Genomic DNA, 21,166 nt, shown 5'->3' on the forward strand with positions numbered 1-21,166 from the left:
CTGCTGCCCCACTGTCTACCGCTGCTCCACTGTGTGTGGTGTCCTGCTGCTCCACTGTGTGGTGTTCTGCTGCTCCACTGTGTGTGGTGTTCTGCTGCTCCACTGTGTGTGGTGTACTGCTGCTCCACTGTCTACTGATGCTCCATTGTGTGTGGTGTCCTGCTGCTCCACTGTGTGTGGTGTCCTGCTGCTCCACTGTGTGTGGTGTTCTGCTGCTCCACTGTGTGTGGTGTTCTGCTGCTCCACTGTGTGTGGTGTACTGCTGCTCCACTGTCTACTGATGCTCCACTGTGTGTGGTTTTCCTGCTGCTCCACTGTGTGTGGTGTCCTGCTGCTCCACTGTGTGTGGTGTTCTGCTGCTCCACTGTGTGTGGTGTCCTGCTGCTCCACTGTGTGTGATGTACCGCTGCTCCACTGTGTGTGATGTACCGCTGCTCCACTGTGTGTGATGTACCGCTGCTCCACTGTGTGTGTTGTTCTGCTGCTCCACTGTGTGTGGTGTTCTGCTGCTCCACTGTCTACTGCTGCTCCACTGTCTTCTGCTGCTCCACATCAGGAAGTGATTGATTGATTAATATCCTGCTCCGTCCCTGTCTCTATCTAGCCTGGCTGTGGCCCTATGAGGAGACCATCAGGAAGTGTGCCAGGAGCTGGGTGACTGTGATCAGACTGATGGAGAAGAACCCTCACATGGTCTTCACCTGTTCACAGGTACTGTACCTTTAATACACACTCAGCAGTTTGACTGGGTTAATAGTGGTCTCTCCTCTCTCCAGGCTCAGCAGTTTGACTGGGTTAATAGTGGTCTCTCCTCTCTCCAGGCCCAGCAGTTTGACTGGGTTAATAGTGGTCTCTCCTCTCTCCAGGCCCAGCAGTTTGACTGGGTTAATAGTGGTCTCTCCTCTCTCCAGGCCCAGCAGTTTGACTGGGTTAATAGTGGTCTCTCCTCTCCTCTCTCCAGGCCCAGCAGTTTGACTGGGTTAATAGTGGTCTCTCCTCTCTCCAGGCCCAGCAGTTTGACTGGGTTAATAGTGGCCTCTCCTCTCTCCAGGCCCAGCAGTTTGACTGGGTTAATAGTGGTCTCTCCTCTACTCTCTCCAGGCTCAGCAGTTTGACTGGGTTAATAGTGGTCTCTCCTCTCTCCAGGCCCAGCAGTTTGACTGGGTTAATAGTGGTCTCTCCTCTCTCCAGGCCCAGCAGTTTGACTGGGTTAATAGTGGTCTCTCCTCTCTCCAGGCCCAGCAGTTTGACTGGGTTAATAGTGGTCTCTCTTCTCTCCAGGCCCAGCAGTTTGACTGGGTTAATAGTGGTCTCTCCTCTCCTCTCTCCAGGCCCAGCAGTTTGACTGGGTTAATAGTGGTCTCTCCTCTCCTCTCTCCAGGCCCAGCAGTTTGACTGGGTTAATAGTGGTCTCTCCTCCTCTCTCCAGGCCCAGCAGTTTGACTGGGTTAATAGTGGTCTCTCCTCTCTCCAGGCTCAGCAGTTTGACTGGGTTAATAGTGGTCTCTCCTCTCCAGGCTCAGCAGTTTGACTGGGTTAATAGTGGTCTCTCCTCCTCTCTCCAGGCCCAGCAGTTTGACTGGGTTAATAGTGGTCTCTCCTCTCCTCTCTCCAGGCCCAGCAGTTTGACTGGGTTAATAGTGGTCTCTCCTCTCCTCTCTCCAGGCCCAGCAGTTTGACTGGGTTAATAGTGGTCTCTCCTCTCTCCAGGCTCAGCAGTTTGACTGGGTGAAGAGCTGGTATCCAGGCCTGTTCTCTCAGATCCAACACTTCGTTCAGAAGGGACAGTTCATCCCGGTAGGAGGCACCTGGGTGGAGATGGTAAGACCTGCACCCATACATAGAAATCCTATCTGAGATATAGTCCTTATTAAAGTCTAGGCCTGTCAAACGATTCAAATAATTCATTATGATTAATTACAGTAGATTCTGTAGTTATTCGCAATTAATTGATGTTTCCATTTTTTTTTTTTTTAAAGCAATGTTGATGTAATAGGCATGAATGGACTGAAACACCAAAAATATTCTTTATCAGAATGTTTTTACTGTCATATTCACCATAAACAAGTTAATAAATACAAAAGTTCTGTAACTTATTAATGCTCCAAGTTGTAACGATCTTCTTCATCTGAGGAACAGGAAAGATCAGACCAAAACGCAGCGCGGTAATTTAATATAACAGGAAACAACTACCCACAAACACCAGGGGGTACCTAAGAATGGTTCTCAATCGGCGACAACGATAGGCAGCTGCCTCTGATTGGGAACCATACCAGGCCAAACGCATAGAAAACAACAGAATGCCCAACCCAACTCACACCCTGACCAAACTAAAACAGAGCCATAAAAAAGGAACTAAGGTCAGGGCGTGACACAAGTAGGCCAACTAATTCTGCCTCATAAATTCTCTCTCTCACACACACAAAGAACCGGCTCTATGGATACAAACAACACAGAGTATAAACCTGTCCCGAAATGTCACGAATTCCACAGAACATAAACCTGTCTCTGTGAAAGATAATTCAAAATCACTTCAATCAATTGTGAGAGACTCTCACCCTCTCTTTCTCTCTCTCTCACCCTCTCTTTCTCCCTCTCTCTCTCTCTCCCCCCCTCCCTCTCTCTCTCTCTCTCCCCCCTCTCTCTCCCCTCTCGCTCTCTCTCTCTCTCTCATTTGTCTCTCTCTCTCTCTCTCTCTCTCTCTCTCTCTCTCTGTCTCTCTCTCTCCGCTCTCCCCCCTCTCTCTCCCCCCTCTCTCTCCCCTTTCTCTCTCTCTCTCTCTCTCCGCTCTCCCTCTCTCTCCCCCCTCTCTCTCTCTCTCTCTCCCCACCAGAGTGGAATTCCATCTTGTGCAAGTGACTCCTTCTTTAGCTCATTTGCAACTTCCTGTTGTTCAGCCTTGCTGTAGATGCAAATAACTTTGGTTTTATCCAGAGAGCCATCTGAGAGTGATTTTAAAATAGAATTTGCCGTTTTAAAAGCTCTTACTAGCGTACATCATTCAGTCATACAAGTAGCAAGCTAGTAAAGTGGTTTCATCACTCGGCCATACAAGTAGCAAGCTAGTAAAGTGGTTTCATCACTCGGCCATACAAGTAGCAAGCTAGTAAAGTGGTTTCATCACTCGGCCATACAAGTACAGTAGCTTACAGATGTATTAATTCCCCTTGGCATGTTTCCTATTTTGTTGCAAACTGTAATTTAAAACAAGACATCAGCCAAGACCTCAGAAAAAAATTGTAGACCTCCACCAGTCTGCTTCATCCTTGGGCGCAATTTCCAAATGCCTGAAGGTACCACGTTCATCTGTACAAACAATAGTACGCAAGTATAAACACCATGGGACCACGCAGCCGTCATGCCGCTCAGGAAGGAGATGCGTTCTGTCTCCTAGAGATGAACCTACTTTGATGTGAAAAGTGCAAATCAATCCCAGAACAACAGCAAAGGACCTTGTGAAGATGCTGGAGGAAACGGGTACAAAATAATCTATATCCACAGTAAAACGAGTCCTATATCGACATAACCTCAAAGGCCGCTCAGCAAGGAAGAAGCCACTGCTCCTAAACCGCCATAAAAAAATCCAGACTATGGTTTGCAACTGCACATGGGGACAAAGATCATACTTTTTGGAGAAATGTCCTCTGGTCTGATGAAACAAAAATAGAACTGTTTGGCCATAATGACCATCGTTATGTTTAGAGGAAAAAGGGGGAAGGCTTGCAAGCCGAAGAACACCATCTGTGAAGCACGGGGGTGGCAGCATCATGTTGTGGGGGTGCTTTACTGCAGGAGGGACTGGTGCACTTCACAAAATTGATGGCATCATGAGGCAGGAAAATGTTGTGGATATATGGAAGCAACATCTCAAGACATCAGTCAGTGAGTTAAAGCTTGGTCGCAAATGGGTCTTCCAAATGAACAATGACCCCAAGCATACTTCCAAAGTTGTGGCGAAATGGCTTAAGGACAACAAAGTCAAGGTATTGGAGTGGCCATCACAAAGCCCTGACCTCAATCCTATAGAAAATGTGTGGGCAGAACTGAAAAAGCGTGTGCTAGCAAGGAGGCCTACAAACCTGACTCAGTTACACAGCTCTGTCATGAGGAATGGGCCAAAATTCATCCAACTTATTGTGGGAAGCTTGTGGAAGGCTACCTAAAACGTTTGACCCAAATTAAACAATATAAGGCAATGCTACCAAATATTAATTGAGTGTATGTAAACTTCTGACCCACTGGGAATGTGATGAAAGAAATAAAAGCTGAAATAAATCATTCTCTCTAATATTACATTTCACATTCCATAAAAAACTGACTTGAACTGTATGTATTCACCCCCTTTGCTTTGAAGCCCCTAAATAAGATCTGGTGCAACCAATTACCTTCAGAAGTCACATAATTAGTTAGATTGAACACAGAGTTTATTTAAGTGTCACATGATCTGTCACATGATCTGTCATATATATTTCCACTGCTCAAAGAAAATTGAGCAGTTTTTTTGCCTTGAATGGGCAAAACTCCCAGTGGCTAGATGTGCCAAGCTTATAGAGACATACCCCAAGAGGCTTGCAGTTGTAATTACTGCAGAAGGGTGACTCTACAAAGTATTGACTTTGGGGAGGTGAATAGTTATGCACGCTAAAGCTTTCAGTTTTTTTGTCTTATTTCCTGTTTGTTTCCAATTCAAAAATATTTTGCATCTTCAAAGTGGTAGGCATGTTGTGTAAATCAAATGATACACCCCCCCAGAAATCTATTTTAATTCCAGGTTGTAAGGCAACAAAATAGGAAAAATAGCAAGTGGTTGTCAAAGCATCGGCTGCCGGGGCTTGAATTTCAACTATGGATGGTTCAGGGGGTCAAACTAAGAAAATGCATTAATGGCGTAAAATAAATTAAAAGCATTAAAATTGTTAGTAACTCGTTAACCTTGATGAAGTCATATTAAGATTTGAAGTTATTATCTCTGTCTGTATGTATCAGGATGGAAACCTGCCGTCAGGTGAGTCCATGGTCAGGCAGTTCCTGGAGGGACAGCGATTCTTCAAGCAAGAGTTTGGAAACTACTGCAAAGAGGTAGAACATTACACCAGACATGTGTACCTCCATACATCACATTCCTATCAGGTGGGATGTATGATAACGTGTCTCTAAGGTGCTCTGTTTACCTGTCTAGTTCTGGTTGCCCGATACGTTCGGCTACTCAGCCCAGCTCCCCCAGTTGATGCAGGGTTCAGGCATCACACGATTCCTGACGCAGAAACTCAGCTGGAACCTCGTTAACACCTTCCCTGTGAGTTCTCTGTCTCTCTCTCCTCCTCTCTCTCTCCTCCTCTCTCCTCTCTCTCCTCCTCTCTCTCTCCTCCCCTCTCTCTCTCTTGCTCTCCCCCTCTCTCTTGCTCTCCCTCTCTCCCCCTTCCCCCCCTCTCTCTCTCTCTGTCCTCCCCTCTCTCTCTCTCTCCTCCTCTCTCTTGCTCTCCCGCTCTCCCCCTTTCCCCCCTCTCTCTCTCCTCTCTATCTTGCACTCCCTCTCTCCCCCTTTCCCCCTCTCTCTCTCTCCCTCTCTCTCTCTCTCCCTCTCTCTCCTCTCCTCCTCTCTCCTCTCTCTTTTGATCTCCCTCTCTCTCTCTCTCTCTCTCTCTCTCTCTTGCTCTCCCTCTCTCCCCCTCCCCCCTCTCTCTCTGTCTTCCCCCCTCTCTCTCTCTCTCTCTCTTGCTCTCCCTCTCTCCCCCTTTCCCCCCTCTCTCTCTCTGTCCTCCTCTCTCTCTCTCTCTTGCTCACCCTCTCTCCCCCTTTCCCCCCTCTCTCTCTCTCTGTCCTTCCCTCTCTCTCTCCCTGTGAGTGTTACCTTGTAACCATTAGTTAACACTGCTTTAAATGAACCCTTCTCTCTCTCTGTCCCCCCTCTCTCTCTCCCTGCAGCACAACACGTTCTTCTGGGAGGGTCTGGATGGTTCTCAGGTTCTGACACACTTTCCCCCAGGGAACTCCTATGAGATGAAGGGGAAGGTGGAGGATGTGAGTATCAACCCCTACCCCCTATCCCCCCTACAGACCCTTACAGGAGCACTAGGTCTGGTACAGGAGCACTAGGTCTGGTACAGAAGCACTAGGTCTGGTACAGGAGCACTAGGTCTGGTAAACAGACCCTTACAGGAGCACTAGGTCTGGTAAACGGACCCTTACAGGAGCACTAGGTCTAGTAAACGGACCCTTACAGGAGCACTAGGTCCGGGTACTGAAGCCCCTCCTCATTCCTCCTCAGCTGGTCAACACTGTGAAGAACAACAAGGACAAAGGACGAGCCAATCACAGCGCAGCACTGTTTGGTTTTGGAGACGGAGGAGGAGGGCCCACCCAGCTGATGTTGGACAGGTTGGACAGGGTCCAGGACACAGACGGACTGCCTCGGTCAGGACCACTCACATCGTAACACACACACACACACACAGGATATTAATCACACACACCATACATGGTCGACACACCCACCGTGACTCAACAGCCACCATTAAAATAGAACCAGCTGCCCCCTGGTCTAGACATCAGAAATACAGTCACGAAGAGTGTTGTATTTATTTTCCCGCTCAGAGGGATTTCTCTCTGATGTGGGTTCAAATTAAATCTAATGTTATTAGTCACGTGCCGAATACAACAGGCTGACTTACCAGCCCTTAACCAACAATGCAGTTAAAAAATATATAATTTTAAACCAAAAATATATACAAATAATAATAATAAGTTATTAACGAGCAGCAGTAAAATAACAATGTGGAGGCTATATACAGGGTTAGGGTTAGTAATTAGGCTATATACAGGGGGTACCGGTACAGAGTCAGTGTGGAGGCTATATACAGGGTGTTACGGTACAGAGTCAATGTGGAGGCTATATACAGGGGGTACCGGTACCGAGTCAATGTGGAGGCTATATACAGGGGGTACCGGTACAGAGTCAATGTGGAGGCTATATACAGGGGGTACCGGTACAGAGTCAATGTGGAGGCTATATACAGGGGGTACCGGTACAGAGTCAATGTGGAGGCTATATACAGGGTGTTACGGTACAGAGTCAATGTGGAGGCTATATACAGGGGGTACCGGTACTGAGTCAATGTGGAGGCTATATACAGGGGGTACCGGTACTGAGTCAATGTGAAGGCTATATACAGGGTGTTACGGTACAGAGTCAATGTGGAGGCTATATACAGGGGGTACCGGTACAGAGTCAATGTGGAGGCTATATACAGGGGGTACCGGTACTGAATCAATGTGGAGGCTATATACAGGGGGTACCGGTACAGAGTCAATGTGGAGACTATATACAGGGTGTACCGGTACAGAGTCAATGTGGAGACTATATACAGGGTGTACCGGTACAGAGTCAATGTGGAGGCTATATACAGGGGGTACCGGTACAGAGTCAATGTGGAGACTATATACAGGGGGTACCGGTACAGAGTCAATGTGGAGGCTATATACAGGGGGGGTACCGGTACAGAGTCAATGTGGAGGCTATATACAGGGGGTACCGGTACAGAGTCAATGTGGAGGCTATATACAGGGGGTACCGGTACAGAGTCAATGTGGAGGCTATATACAGGGGGGGTACAGGTTAGTAATGAGGCTATATACAAGGGGGTACAGGTTAGTAATGAGACTATATACAGATGGTACCGGTTAGTAAGGAGGCTATATACAGGGGTACCGGTTAGGAATGAGGCTATATACAGGGTATTACGGTACAGAGTCAATGTGGAGGCTATATACAGGGGGTACCGGTTAGTAATGAGTCTATATACAGGGGGTACCGGTTAGTAATGAGTCTATATACAGGGGGTACCGGTTAGTAATGAGTCCATATACAGGGGGTACCGGTTAGTAATGAGGCTATATACAGGGGGAAATCAAATCAAATCAAATTTTATTTGTCACATACACATGGTTAGCAGATGTTAATGCGAGTGTAGCGAAATGCTTGTGCTTCTAGTTCCGACAATGCAGTAATAACAAGTAATCTAACTAACAATTCCAAAACTACTGTCTTGTACACAGTGTAAGGGGATAAAGAATATGTACATAAGGATATATGAATGAGTAATGGTACAGAGCAGCATAGGCAAGATACAGTAGATGGTATCGAGTACAGTATGTACAAATGAGATGAGTATGTAAACAAAGTGGCATAGTTTAAAGTGGCTAGTGATACATGTATTACATAAGGATACAGTCGATGATATAGAGTACAATATATACGTATGCATATGAGATGAATAATGTAGGGTAAGTAACATTATATAAGGTAGCATTGTTTAAAGTGGCTAGTGATATATTTACATCATTTCCCATCAATTCCCATTATTAAAGTGGCTGGAGTTGAGTCAGTGTGTTGGCAGCAGCCACTCAGTGTTAGTGGTGGCTGTTTAACAGTCTGATGGCCTTGAGATAGAAGCTGTTTTTCAGTCTCTCGGTCCCAGCTTTGATGCACCTGTACTGACCTCGCCTTCTGGATGATAGCGGGGTGAACAGGCAGTGGCTCGGGTGGTTGATGTCCTTGATGATCTTTATGGCCTTCCTGTGGCATCGGGTGGTGTAGGTGTCCTGGAGGGCAGGTAGTTTGCCCCCGGTGATGCGTTGTGCAGACCTCACTACCCTCTGGAGAGCCTTACGGTTGAGGGCGGAGCAGTTGCCATACCAGGCGGTGATACAGCCCGCCAGGATGCTCTCGATTGTGCATCTGTAGAAGTTAGTGAGTGCTTTTGGTGACAAGCCAAATTTCTTCAGCCTCCTGAGGTTGAAGAGGCGCTGCTGCGCCTTCTTCACGATGCTGTCTGTGTGAGTGGACCAATTCAGTTTGTCTGTGATGTGTATGCCGAGGAACTTAAAACTTGCTACCCTCTCCACTACTGTTCCATCGATGTGGATAGGGGGGTGTTCCCTCTGCTGTTTCCTGAAGTCCACAATCATCTCCTTAGTTTTGTTGACGTTGAGTGTGAGGTTATTTTCCTGACACCACACTCCGAGGGCCCTCACCTCCTCCCTGTAGGCCGTCTCGTCGTTGTTGGTAATCAAGCCTACCACTGTTGTGTCATCCGCAAACTTGATGATTGAGTTGGAGGCGTGCGTGGCCACGCAGTCGTGGGTGAACAGGGAGTACAGGAGAGGGCTCAGAACGCACCCTTGTGGGGCCCCAGTGTTGAGGATCAGCGGGGAGGAGATGTTGTTGCCTACCCTCACCACCTGGGGGCGGCCCGTCAGGAAGTCCAGTACCCAGTTGCACAGGGCGGGGTCGAGACCCAGGGTCTCGAGCTTGATGACAAGCTTGGAGGGTACTATGGTGTTGAATGCCGAGCTGTAGTCGATGAACAGCATTCTCACATAGGTATTCCTCTTGTCCAGATGGGTTAGGGCAGTGTGCAGTGTGGTTGAGATTGCATCGTCTGTGGACCTATTTGGGCGGTAAGCAAATTGGAGTGGGTCTAGGGTGTCAGGTAGGGTGGAGGTGATATGGTCCTTGACTAGTCTCTCAAATCACTTCATGATGACGGATGTGAGTGCTACGGGGCGGTAGTCGTTTAGCTCAGTTACCTTAGCTTTCTTGGGAACAGGAACAATGGTGGCCCTCTTGAAGCATGTGGGAACAGCAGACTGGTATAGGGATTGATTGAATATGTCCGTAAACACACCGGCCAGCTGGTCTGCGCATGCTCTGAGGGCGCGGCTGGGGATGCCGTCTGGGCCTGCAGCCTTGCGAGGGTTAACACGTTTAAATGTCTTACTCACCTCGGCTGCAGTGAAGGAGAGACCGCATGTTTTCGTTTCAGGCCATGTCAGTGGCACTGTATTGTCCTCAAAGCGGGCAAAAAAGTTATTTAGTCTGCCTGGGAGCAAGACATCCTGGTCCGTGACTGGGCTGGATTTCTTCCTGTAGTCCGTGATTGACTGTAGACCCTGCCACATGCCTCTTGTGTCTGAGCCGTTGAATTGAGATTCTACTTTGTCTCTGTACTGGCGCTTAGCTTGTTTGATAGCCTTGCGGAGGGAATAGCTGCACTGTTTGTATTCGGTCATGTGACCAGACACCTTGCCCTGATTAAAAGCAGTGGTTCGCGCTTTCAGTTTCACACGAATGCTGCCATCAATCCACGGTTTCTGGTTAGGGAATGTTTTAATCGTTGCTATGGGAACGACATCTTCAACGCACGTTCTAATGAACTCGCACACCGAATCAGCGTATTCGTCAATGTTGTTATCTGACGCAATACGAAACATCTCCCAGTCCACGTGATGGAAGCAGTCTTGGAGTGTGGAGTCAGCTTGGTCGGACCAGCGTTGGACAGACCTCAGCGTGGGAGCCTCTTGTTTTAGTTTCTGTCTGTAGGCAGGGATCAACAAAATGGAGTCGTGGTCAGCTTTTCCGAAAGGGGGGCGGGGCAGGGCCTTATATGCGTCGCGGAAGTTAGAGTAACAATGATCCAAGGTCTTTCCACCCCTGGTTGCGCAATCGATATGCTGATAAAATTTAGGGAGTCTTGTTTTCAGATTAGCCTTGTTAAAATCCCCAGCTACAATGAATGCAGCCTCCGGATAAATCGTTTCCAGTTTGCAGAGAGTTAAATAAAGTTCGTTCAGAGCCATCGATGTGTCTGCTTGGGGGGGGATATATACGGCTGTGATTATAATCGAAGAGAATTCTCTTGGTAGATAATGCGGTCTACATTTGATTGTGAGGAATTCTAAATCAGGTGAACAGAAGGATTTGAGTTCCTGTATGTTTCTTTCATCACACCATGTCACGTTGGCCATGAGGCATACGCCCCCGCCCCTCTTCTTACCAGAAAGATGTTTGTTTCTGTCAGCGCGATGCGTGGAGAAACCCGTTGGCTGCACCGCTTCGGATAGAGTCTCTCCAGTGAGCCATGTTTCAGTGAAGCAAAGGACGTTACAGTCTCTGATGTCCCTCTGGAATGCTACCCTTGCTCGGATTTCATCAACCTTGTTGTCAAGAGACTGGACATTGGCAAGAAGAATGCTAGGGAGTGGTGCACGGTGTGCCCGTCTCCGGAGTCTGACCAGAAGACCGCCTCGCTTCCCTCTCTTTCGGAGTCGTTTTTTTGGGTCGCTGCATAGGATCCACTCCGTTGTCCTGTTTGTAAGGCAGAACACAGGATCCGCTTCGCGAAAAACATATTCTTGGTCGTACTGATGGTGAGTTGACGCTGATCTTATATTCAGTAGTTCTTCTCGACTGTATGTAATGAAACCTAAGATGACCTGGGGTACTAATGTAAGAAATAACACGTAAAAAAACAAAAAACTGCATAGTTTCCTAGGAACGCGAAGCGAGGCGGCCATCTCTGTCGGCGCCGGAAGTTACTACCGGTTAGTAATGAGACTATTTACAGGGGGTACCGGTTAGTAATGAGGCTATATACAGGGGTACAGGTTAGTAATGAGGCTATATACAGGGGTACAGGTTAGTAACGAGGCTATTTACAGGGGGTACAGGTTAGTAACGAGGCTATATACAGGGGGTACAGGTTAGTAATGAGGCTATATACAGGGGTACAGGTTAGTAACGAGGCTATTTACAGGGGGTACAGGTTAGTAATGAGGCTATATACAGGGGGTACCAGTAACAAGTCAATGTGCAGGGTACAGGTTAGTAATGAGGCTATATACAGGGGGTACCGGTACAGTGTCAATGTACGGGGTACAGGTTAGTAATGAGGCTATATACAGGGGGTACAGGTTAGTAATGAGGCTATATACAGGGGGTACCAGTAACAAGTCAATGTGCAGGGTACAGGTTAGTAATGAGGCTATATACAGGGGGTACCGGTACAGTGTCAATGTACGGGGTACAGGTTAGTAATGAGGCTATATACGGGAACAGGTTAATAATGAGGCTATATACAGGGTATTACGGTACAGAGTCAATGTGGAGGCTATATACAGGGGGTACCGGTACAGAGTCAATGTGGAGGCTATATACAGGGGGTACCGGTTAGTAATGAGGCTATATACAGGGGGTACCGGTTAGTAATGAGGCTATATACAGGGGGTACCGGTTACTAATGAGACTATTTACAGGGGTACCGGTTAGTAATGAGGCTATATACAGGGGGTACAGGTTAGTAATGAGACAATATACAGGGGGTACAGGTTAGTAATGAGGCTATATACAGGGGGTACAGGTTAGTAAGGAGGCTATATACAGGGGGTACAGGTTAGTAAGGAGGTTATATACAGTCGGTACAGGTTAGTAATGAGGCTATATACAGGGGGTACAGGTTAGTAAGGAGGCTATATACAGGTTGTACAGGTTAGTAAGGAGGCTATATACAGGGGGTACAGGTTAGTAACGAGGCTATATACAGGGGGTACAGGTTAGTAACGAGGCTATATACAGGGGGTACAGGTTAGTAACGAGGCTATTTACAGGGGGTACAGGTTAGTAATGAGGCTATATACAGGGGTACCAGTAACAAGTCAATGTGCAGGGTACAGGTTAGTAATGAGGCTATATACAGGGGGTACCGGTACAGTGTCATTGTACGGGGTACAGGTTAGTAATGAGGCTATATACAGGGGTACAGGTTAGTAATGAGGCTATATACAGGGGGTACCGGTACAGTGTCAATGTACGGGGTACAGGTTAGTAATGAGGCTATATACAGGGGTACAGGTTAATAATGAGGCTATATACAGGGGGTACAGGTTTATAATGAGGCTATATACAGGGGGTACAGGTTAATGAGGCTATATACAGGGGGTACAGGTTAATAATGAGGCTATATACAGGGGGTACAGGTTAGTAATGAGGCTATATACAGGGGGTACAGGTTAGTAACGAGGCTATATACAGGGGGTACAGGTTAGTAACGAGGCTATTTACAGGGGGTACAGGTTAGTAATGAGGCTATATACAGGGGTACCAGTAACAAGTCAATGTGCAGGGTACAGGTTAGTAATGAGGCTATATACAGGGGGTACCGGTACAGTGTCATTGTACGGGGTACAGGTTAGTAATGAGGCTATATACAGGGGTACAGGTTAGTAATGAGGCTATATACAGGGGGTACCGGTACAGTGTCAATGTACGGGGTACAGGTTAGTAATGAGGCTATATACAGGGGTACAGGTTAATAATGAGGCTATATACAGGGGGTACAGGTTTATAATGAGGCTATATACAGGGGGTACAGGTTAATGAGGCTATATACAGGGGGTACAGGTTAATAATGAGGCTATATACAGGGGGTACAGGTTAGTAATGAGGCTATATACAGGGGGTACAGGTTAGTAATGAGGCTATATACAGGGGTACAGGTTAGTAATGAGGCTATATACAGGGGTACAGTTTAATAATGAGGCTATATACAGGGGGTACAGGTTAGTAATGAGGCTATATACAGGGGTACAGGTTAGTAATGAGGCTATATACAGGGGTACAGGTTAATAATGAGGCTATATACAGGGGGGTACCGGTTAGTAATGAGGCTATATACAGGGGGTACAGGTTATTTGAGGAAGTATGTACATGTAGGTAGAGTTATTAAAGTGACTATGCATAGATGATAACAACAGAGAGAGGCAGTGGTGTAAAAGAGGGGGGGAATGCAAATTGTCTGGGTGGCCATTTGATTATATGTATATTTTACCTTTATTTAACTAGGCAACTAGGCAAGTCAGTTAAGATCACTTATTTGTAATGACCTAAGAACAGTGGGTTAACTGCCTTGTTCAGGCACAGAACAACAGATTTTTACCTTGTCAGCTCGGGGATTCGATCTAGCAACCTTTCGATTACTGGCCCAGCACTCACTAGGCTACCTGCCGCCCCTACACTCTAACCACTATGCTCTACCTGCCGCCCCTACACTCTAACCACTAGGCTACCTGCCACCTCTACACTCTAACCACTAGGCTACCTGCCACCCCTACACTCTAACCACTAGGCTACCTGCCGCCCCTACACTCTAACCACTATGCTCTACCTGCCGCCCCTACACTCTAACCACTAGGCTACCTGCCACCTCTACACTCTAACCACTAGGCTACTTGCCGCCCCTACACTCTAACCACTAGGCTACCTGTGGTACCTACGATACCACTTGCCGTGCGGTAGCAGAGAGAACAGACTATGACTAGGGTGGCTGGGGCTTTTGACAATTTTTAGGGCCTTCCTCTGACACCGCCTGGTGTAGAGGTCCTGGATGGCAGGAAGCTAGGCCCCAGTGATGTACTGGGCCGTACGCACTACCCTCAGTATTGGTTTGCGATCGGAGGCCGAGCAGTTGCCATACCAGCAGTGATGCGACCAGTCAGGATACTCTCGATGGTGCAGCTGTAGAACCTTTTGAGGATCTGAGGACCATTGACAAATCCTTTCAGTCTCCTGAGGGGGAATAGGTTTTGTCGTGCTCTCTTCACGACTGTTTTGGTGTGCTTGGACCATGTTAGTTTGTTGGTGATGTGGACACCAAGGAACTTGAAGCTCTCAACCTGCTCCACTACCCCCCATGTCGATGTTAATGGGGACGTGCTCGGTCCTCCTTTCCATGTAGTCCACAATCTCTTTTGTCTTGATCACGTTGAGGGAGAGGTTGTTGTCCTGGCACCACACGGCCAGGTCTCTGACCTCCTTCCTATAGGCTGTCTCGTCGTTGTCGGTGATCACTGTTGTTTCATCTGCAAACTTAATGATGGTGTTGGAGTCGTGCCTGGCCATGCAGTCATGAGTGAACAGGGAGTACAGGAGGGGACTGAGTACGCACCCCTGAGGGCCCCCGTGATGAGGATCAGTGTGGCGGATGTGTTGTTACCTACCCTTATCACCTGGGGCAGCCCGTCAGGAAGTCCAGGATCCAGTTGCAGAGGGAGGTGTTTAGTCCCAGGGTCCTTAGCTTAGTGATGAGCTTTGAGGGCTCTATGGTGTTGAACACTGAGCTGTAGTCAATGAATAGCATTCTCACATAGGTGTTCCTTTTGTCCAGGTGGGAAGGGCAGTGTGGAGTGCAATAGAGATTGCATCATCTGTGGATCTTTTAGAGCAGTATGCAAATTGGAGTGGGTCTCGGGCTTCTGGGATGATGGTGTTGATGTGAGCCATGACCAGCCTCCAAAGCACTTCATGGCTACAGACGTGAGTGCTACGGGTCGGTAGTCATTTTGGCAGGTTACCTTAGTGTTCTTGGGCACAGGGACTATGGTGGTCTGCTTAAAACATGTTGGTATTACAGACTTGGACAGGGAGAGGTTACAAATGTCAGTGAAAACACTGCCAGTTGGTCAGCGCATGCTCACAGTACACATCCTGGTAATCCATCTGGCCTTGCGGCCTTGTGAATGTTGACCTGTTTAAAGGTCTTACTCACATCAGCTGCGGAGAGCGTGATCACACAGTCTTCCAGAACAGCTGATGCTCTCATGCATGTTTCAGTGTTATTTGCCTCGAAGCGACCATGTAAGTAGCTTAGCACGTCTGGTAGGCTTGTGTCACTGAGCAGCTCTCGGCTGTGCTTTTCTCTGTAGTCTAATGGTTTGCAAGCCCTGCCACATTCGATGAGGGTCAGAGCAGGTGTTGATATTAGTCCTGTATTGACACTTTGCCCGTTTGATGGTTCGTCAATTTCAATTTCTGTTTGATGGTTTGTCGGATTTCTTATAAGCTTCTGGGTTGGAGTCCCGCTCCTTGAAAGCGGCAGCTCTAGCCTTTAGCTCAGTGCAGATTTTGCCTGTAATCCACGGCTTCTGGTTGGGGTATGTACGAATGGTCACTGTGCGGATGACGTCCTCGATGCATTTATTGATGAAGCCAATGACTGATGTGGTGTACTACTCAATGCCATCGGAGGAATCACGGAACATATTCTAGTCTGTGATAGCAAAACAGTCCTGTAGCGTAGCATCTGCTTCATCTGACCACTTTTTTATTGATCGAGTCACTGATGCTTCCTGCTTTAATTTTAGCTTGTAAGCAGGAATCAGGAGGATAGAATTATGGTCAGGTTTGCCACATGGAGGGCAAGGAAGAGCTTTGTACTGTGAGTGGAGTAAAGGTGGTCCAGAGGGGTTTTTTCTCCTCTGGTTGCACATTTAACATGTTGATAGAAATTTGGTAGACCGGATTTAGGTTTCCTTTCATTAAAGTCCCCGTCCACTAGGAGCGCCCCTTTTGGGTGAGCCTTTTCCTGTTTCCTTATGGCAGAATACAGCTCAGAATACAGGCGGTCTTAGTGCCATCGGTCTGTGGTGGTATGTAGACAGCTACGAAAAATACAGATGGAAACTCTCTAGGTAGATAGTGTGGTCTACAGCTTATCATGAGATGCTCTACCTCAGACAAGCAAAACCTTGAGACTTCCTTAGATATCGTGCACCAGCAAGTTATAAACAACGCAAAGAAATAAAATAAATTGGATAGGAACACGTGAAACATCAGCCTTCTTCTCCGGTGCTTCTCCAGCATGTATCAACACGAGGACTTCCTGGCTAGAGAACGTTGTTACAGCCTGAATTAAACATCTATCAACACGAGGACTTCCTGGCTAGAGAACGTTGTTACAGCCTGAATTAAACATCTATCAACACGAGGACTTCTTGGCTAGAGAACGTTGTTACAGCCTGAATTAAACATCTATCAACACTAGGACTTCCTGGCTAGAGAACGTTGTTACAGCCTGAATTAAACATCTATCAACACGAGGACTTCCTGGCTAGAGAACGTTGTTACAGCCTGAATTAAACATCTATCAACACGAGGACTTCCTGGCTAGAGAACGTTGTTACAGCCTGAATTAAACATCTATCAACACGAGGACTTCCTGGCTAGAGAACGTTGTTACACCCTGAATTAAACATCTATCAACACGAGGACTTCCTGGCTAGAGAACGTTGTTACAGCCTGAATTAAACATCTATCAACACGAGGACTTCCTGGCTAGAGAATGTTGTTACTGACTGAATTAAACATCTATCAACACTAGGACTTCCTGGCTAGAGAACGTTGTTACAGCCTGAATTAAACATCTATCAACACGAGGACTTCCTGGCTAGGCGTCCTCTTTACCCATCAGATGCATATCAATCCGCAAGGTGCATAAACTATTAGAAATTATTAATTGCATGAAGAAATATTTTAAAAACTTAACAATAGTTATTTGTTTAGATAGTCAAGGATATGTTTTGTATAATTCTACAAAGTCCTACAGAAAACATAGGCCTACAGCCTGTTTTAGTTTCCATTACAATAAAATATATGTATCAGCCTGCAAGGCATGCGGTCAAATGATTTGCTGCTGATGAGTAGACACAACAACCTCATAATTACACTATTGTCTTTCTAAATTAAATCAACCTCGTCACTCTCATCATTCAGTTACTTCTCATTTAAATTCTATTGTGAGGTAAGGTGCACAATTATCGTCCAGTAATCCATTTTTCATTAATTCAGTGAGGGGAGATGCCTTAGCACCTGGCTGGATACCTACAGGACATTGTGTTAGAAGGTTAAGTTAGGAATAGGTGTGAAAAAAAAAAATGATGTTCGTGATGTCAAAATTGTGACAAATGAGCAGTGTAAAATACAAACATTTAGGAAGTCAGGGAAGGAGCAGGACATCACTTTACTTTTTGGCAGATTATTTTTTATTTACAAAATCAAACATCATTGCCGTTGGATAAAAGTGGTCCTATTGTTCAATAGGTAGGTTTTTCCTCACCCATCTACACACAATACCCCATAATGACAAGGTGAAAACATGGTTTTTGACATTTTTGCGAATGTATTTAAAATTAAATACAGAAATATCTAATTTACATACGTATTCACACCCATGAGTCAATATTTTGCCTGTGCTTATTTATAGCTGTATTCTTTTTATTTTTTGTCCCAAAAAACTCCATAGTCCTTAATGATGACAAGCATACCCATAACATGATGCAGCCAACCCTATGCGTGAAAATATGAAGAGTGGTACTTCGTGATGTGTTGGATTTGCCCCAAACATAACACTTTGTATTCAGGACATAAAGTTAATATCTTTGCTCTATGTTTTGCAGTTTTACTTTAGTGCGTTATTGCAAACAGGATGCATGTTTTGGAATATTTTTTATTCTGTACAGGCTTCCTTCTTTTCACTCTGTCATTTAGGTTAATATTGTGGAGTAACTACAAGGTTGTTGATCCATCCTCAGTTTTCTCCTATCACAGCCATTAAACTCTAACTGTTTCATTGTCACCATTGGCTTCATGGTGAAATCTCTGAGACGTTTCCTTCCTCTCCAGCAACTGAGTTATGAAGGATGCCTGTATCTTTGTAGTCACTGGGTGTATTGATACACCATCCAAAGTGTAATTAATAACTTCACCATGCTCAAAGGGATATTTACATTTTTACACCAATAGGTGCCCTTCTTTGCGAGGCATTGGAAAACTTCCCTGGTCTCTGTGGTTGAATCTGTGCTTGTAATTCACTTCTCGACTGAGGGACCTTACAGATAATTGTATGTGTGGGATAGAGAGACGAGGTAGTCATTCGTAAATCATGTTAAACACTATTATTGAACACAGAGTGAGTCCATGCAACTTATTATGTGACTTGTTAAGCACATTTTAACTCCTGAACTGATTTAGGCTTGATATAACAAAGGGGTTGAATACTGATTGACTCAAGACATTTCAGCTTTTCATTTTTTGTATTAATTTCTAAACTGTTCTACAAATAAAATTCCACTTTGACATTATGGGGTATTGGGTGTAGATCGGTGACACAAAATGTCAATTGAATCCATTTTAAATGCAGGCTGTAAACGCAACAACATGTGGAAGAAGTCAAGGACTGTGAATACTCTCTGAAGGCTCCTGCTATATTTGCGTCATTTTAACACATGTATGTAATTGTCTGTAACTTGTTTCTTTATTACGCTGTAACCATGGATACACGTGTTTCTATACACAATTGACTGTAACGTGTGTCTTATTGTTTCTAACCTTAGGGTCCAGATGTCCAGTCCTGACCGGCTCTTCTCTGAGCTCGAGGCGGACTCCTCTCTTCTGTGCACCTGGACTGGAGAACTGTTTCTCGAACTACACAACGGCACCTACACCACACAGGCACAGGTGGGGCCTAATTTGGGCTTCTCAAAGCCTCTCAGAGCTGTTTGTGCCGTACTGTCAACTCTATGGTAATGTTCACGTCCGACATCTGGGACCAGGTTAGGATCTCACACTCTACATTGACTTTATTAGTTAGAACTGTTGTTTACTGGGTTTTAATGACAGAGTTTATCACTTTTCCAACCCACGTGTCTCCCCAGATTAAGCTAGGGAATCGTCAGTGCGAGACCTTGCTCCATGACGTTGAGGTGGCCAGCAGCTTGGCTCTGTGTCTGGACAAAACGTTCCAGTACCCCTCCGAACCGCTACAAATCCTCTGGAGGTAAAGGCCACAGCACACAAAGATATAGACATTTAGCCTCTGGGGTGCTTTTGAGACAACACACGTTCTCTAAATGGGCAGACATATTATAGAAACAAATTAGATAAACAATTAGCAACTAAACTTCCATAGCGTTGAACTAGGTGAAGTATTTAGCTAACGGAGCTCTTTATTGTTCTGCACAGATATCGCACGTTGACATGTCTCCTAGGCCCTCAACACTACTAAAACCTTGACATGTCTCCTAGGCCCTCAACACTACTAAAACCTTGACATGTCCCCTAGGCCCTTGACACTACTAAAACATTGACATGTCTCCTAGGCCCTCAACACTACTAAAACATTGACATGTCCCCTAGGCCCTCAACACTACTAAAACATTGACATGTCTCCTAGGCCCTCAACACTACTAAAACATTGACATGTCCCCTAGGCCCTCAACACTTCTAAAACATTGACATGTCTCCTAGGCCCTCAACACTACTAAAACATTGACATGTCTCCTAGTCCCTCAACACTACTAAAACATTGACATGTCCCCTAGGCCCTCAACACTACTAAAACATTGACATGTCTCCTAGGCCCTCAACACTACTAAAACATTGACATGTCTCCTAGGCCCTCAACACTACTAAAACATTGACATGTCTCCTAGGCCGTCAACACTCTACTTTTCCACAATTGTCTTTTGTTTTTCAGGCAGCTCCTCCTGAACCAGTTCCATGATGTGATTCCTGGCACCTGTATAGAGATGGTGGTAGAGGACGCACTGCGATATTATCAAGGTATATATCAGCACTACGATATTATCAAGGTATATATCAGCACTACGATATTATCAAGGTATACATCAGCACTACGATATTATCAAGGTATACATCAGCACTACGATATTATCAAGGTATATATCAGCACTACGATATTATCAAGGTATATATCAGCTGTATATTATCAAGGTATATATCAGCACTACGATATTATCAAGGTATATATCAGCTGTATATTATCAAGGTATATATCAGCACTACGATATTATCAAGGTATACATCAGCACTACGATATTATCAAGGTATATATCAGCTGTATATTATCAAGGTATATAACAGCTGTATATTATCAAGGTATATATCAGCTGTATATTATCAAGGTATATAACAGCTGTATATTATCAAGGTATATATCAGCTGTATATTATCAAGGTATATATCAGCACTACGATATTATCAAGGTATACATCAGCACTACGATATTATCAAGGTATATATCAGCTGTATATTATCAAGGTATACATCAGCACTACGATATTATCAAGGTATATAACAGCTGTATATTATCAAGGTATACATCAGCACTACGATATTATCAAGGTATACATCAGCACTACGATATTATCAAGGTATATAACAGCTGTATATTATCAAGGTATATAACAGCACTACGATATTATCAAGGTATACATCAGCACTACGATATTATCAAGGTATATATCAGCTGTATATTATTAAGGTATATATCAGAACTACGATATTATCAAGGTATACATCAGCACTACGATATTATCAAGGTATACATCAGCACTATGATATTATCAAGGTATATAACAGCTGTATATTATCAAGGTATACATCAGCACTACGATATTATCAAGGTATACATCAGCACTACGATATTATCAAGGTATATAACAGCTGTATATTATCAAGGTATATAACAGCACTACG

The 21,166-nt window shown here is 45.4% G+C and overlaps 1 protein-coding gene across 3 annotated transcripts in view; it reads left to right on the top strand.

The window, feature by feature from the left end:
• The window catches only part of man2c1 (mannosidase, alpha, class 2C, member 1), a 50,542-nt gene that overhangs the window by 9,217 nt on the left and 20,159 nt on the right, over nucleotides 1–21,166 (top strand). For 2 of the 3 annotated variants that reach the window (XM_090230812.1, XM_090230813.1), the window contains exons 7-15: nucleotides 605–711; nucleotides 1,711–1,821; nucleotides 4,987–5,079; nucleotides 5,180–5,296; nucleotides 5,926–6,021; nucleotides 6,269–6,414; nucleotides 19,003–19,126; nucleotides 19,324–19,445; nucleotides 20,145–20,230. In XM_090230812.1, coding sequence (XP_090086938.1) covers nucleotides 605–711; nucleotides 1,711–1,821; nucleotides 4,987–5,079; nucleotides 5,180–5,296; nucleotides 5,926–6,021; nucleotides 6,269–6,414; nucleotides 19,003–19,126; nucleotides 19,324–19,445; nucleotides 20,145–20,230 — 1,002 coding nt within the window. The remainder of the gene's footprint in view (nucleotides 1–604; nucleotides 712–1,710; nucleotides 1,822–4,986; nucleotides 5,080–5,179; nucleotides 5,297–5,925; nucleotides 6,022–6,268; nucleotides 6,415–19,002; nucleotides 19,127–19,323; nucleotides 19,446–20,144; nucleotides 20,231–21,166) is intronic. The other variant, XM_090230815.1, reaches the window with a different exon arrangement.

The sequence above is a fragment of the Oncorhynchus mykiss genome, chromosome 4 (genome assembly GCF_057628025.1).
Source record: "Oncorhynchus mykiss isolate SJ-2025 chromosome 4, ASM5762802v1, whole genome shotgun sequence".
Lineage (NCBI taxonomy): Eukaryota > Metazoa > Chordata > Actinopteri > Salmoniformes > Salmonidae > Oncorhynchus > Oncorhynchus mykiss.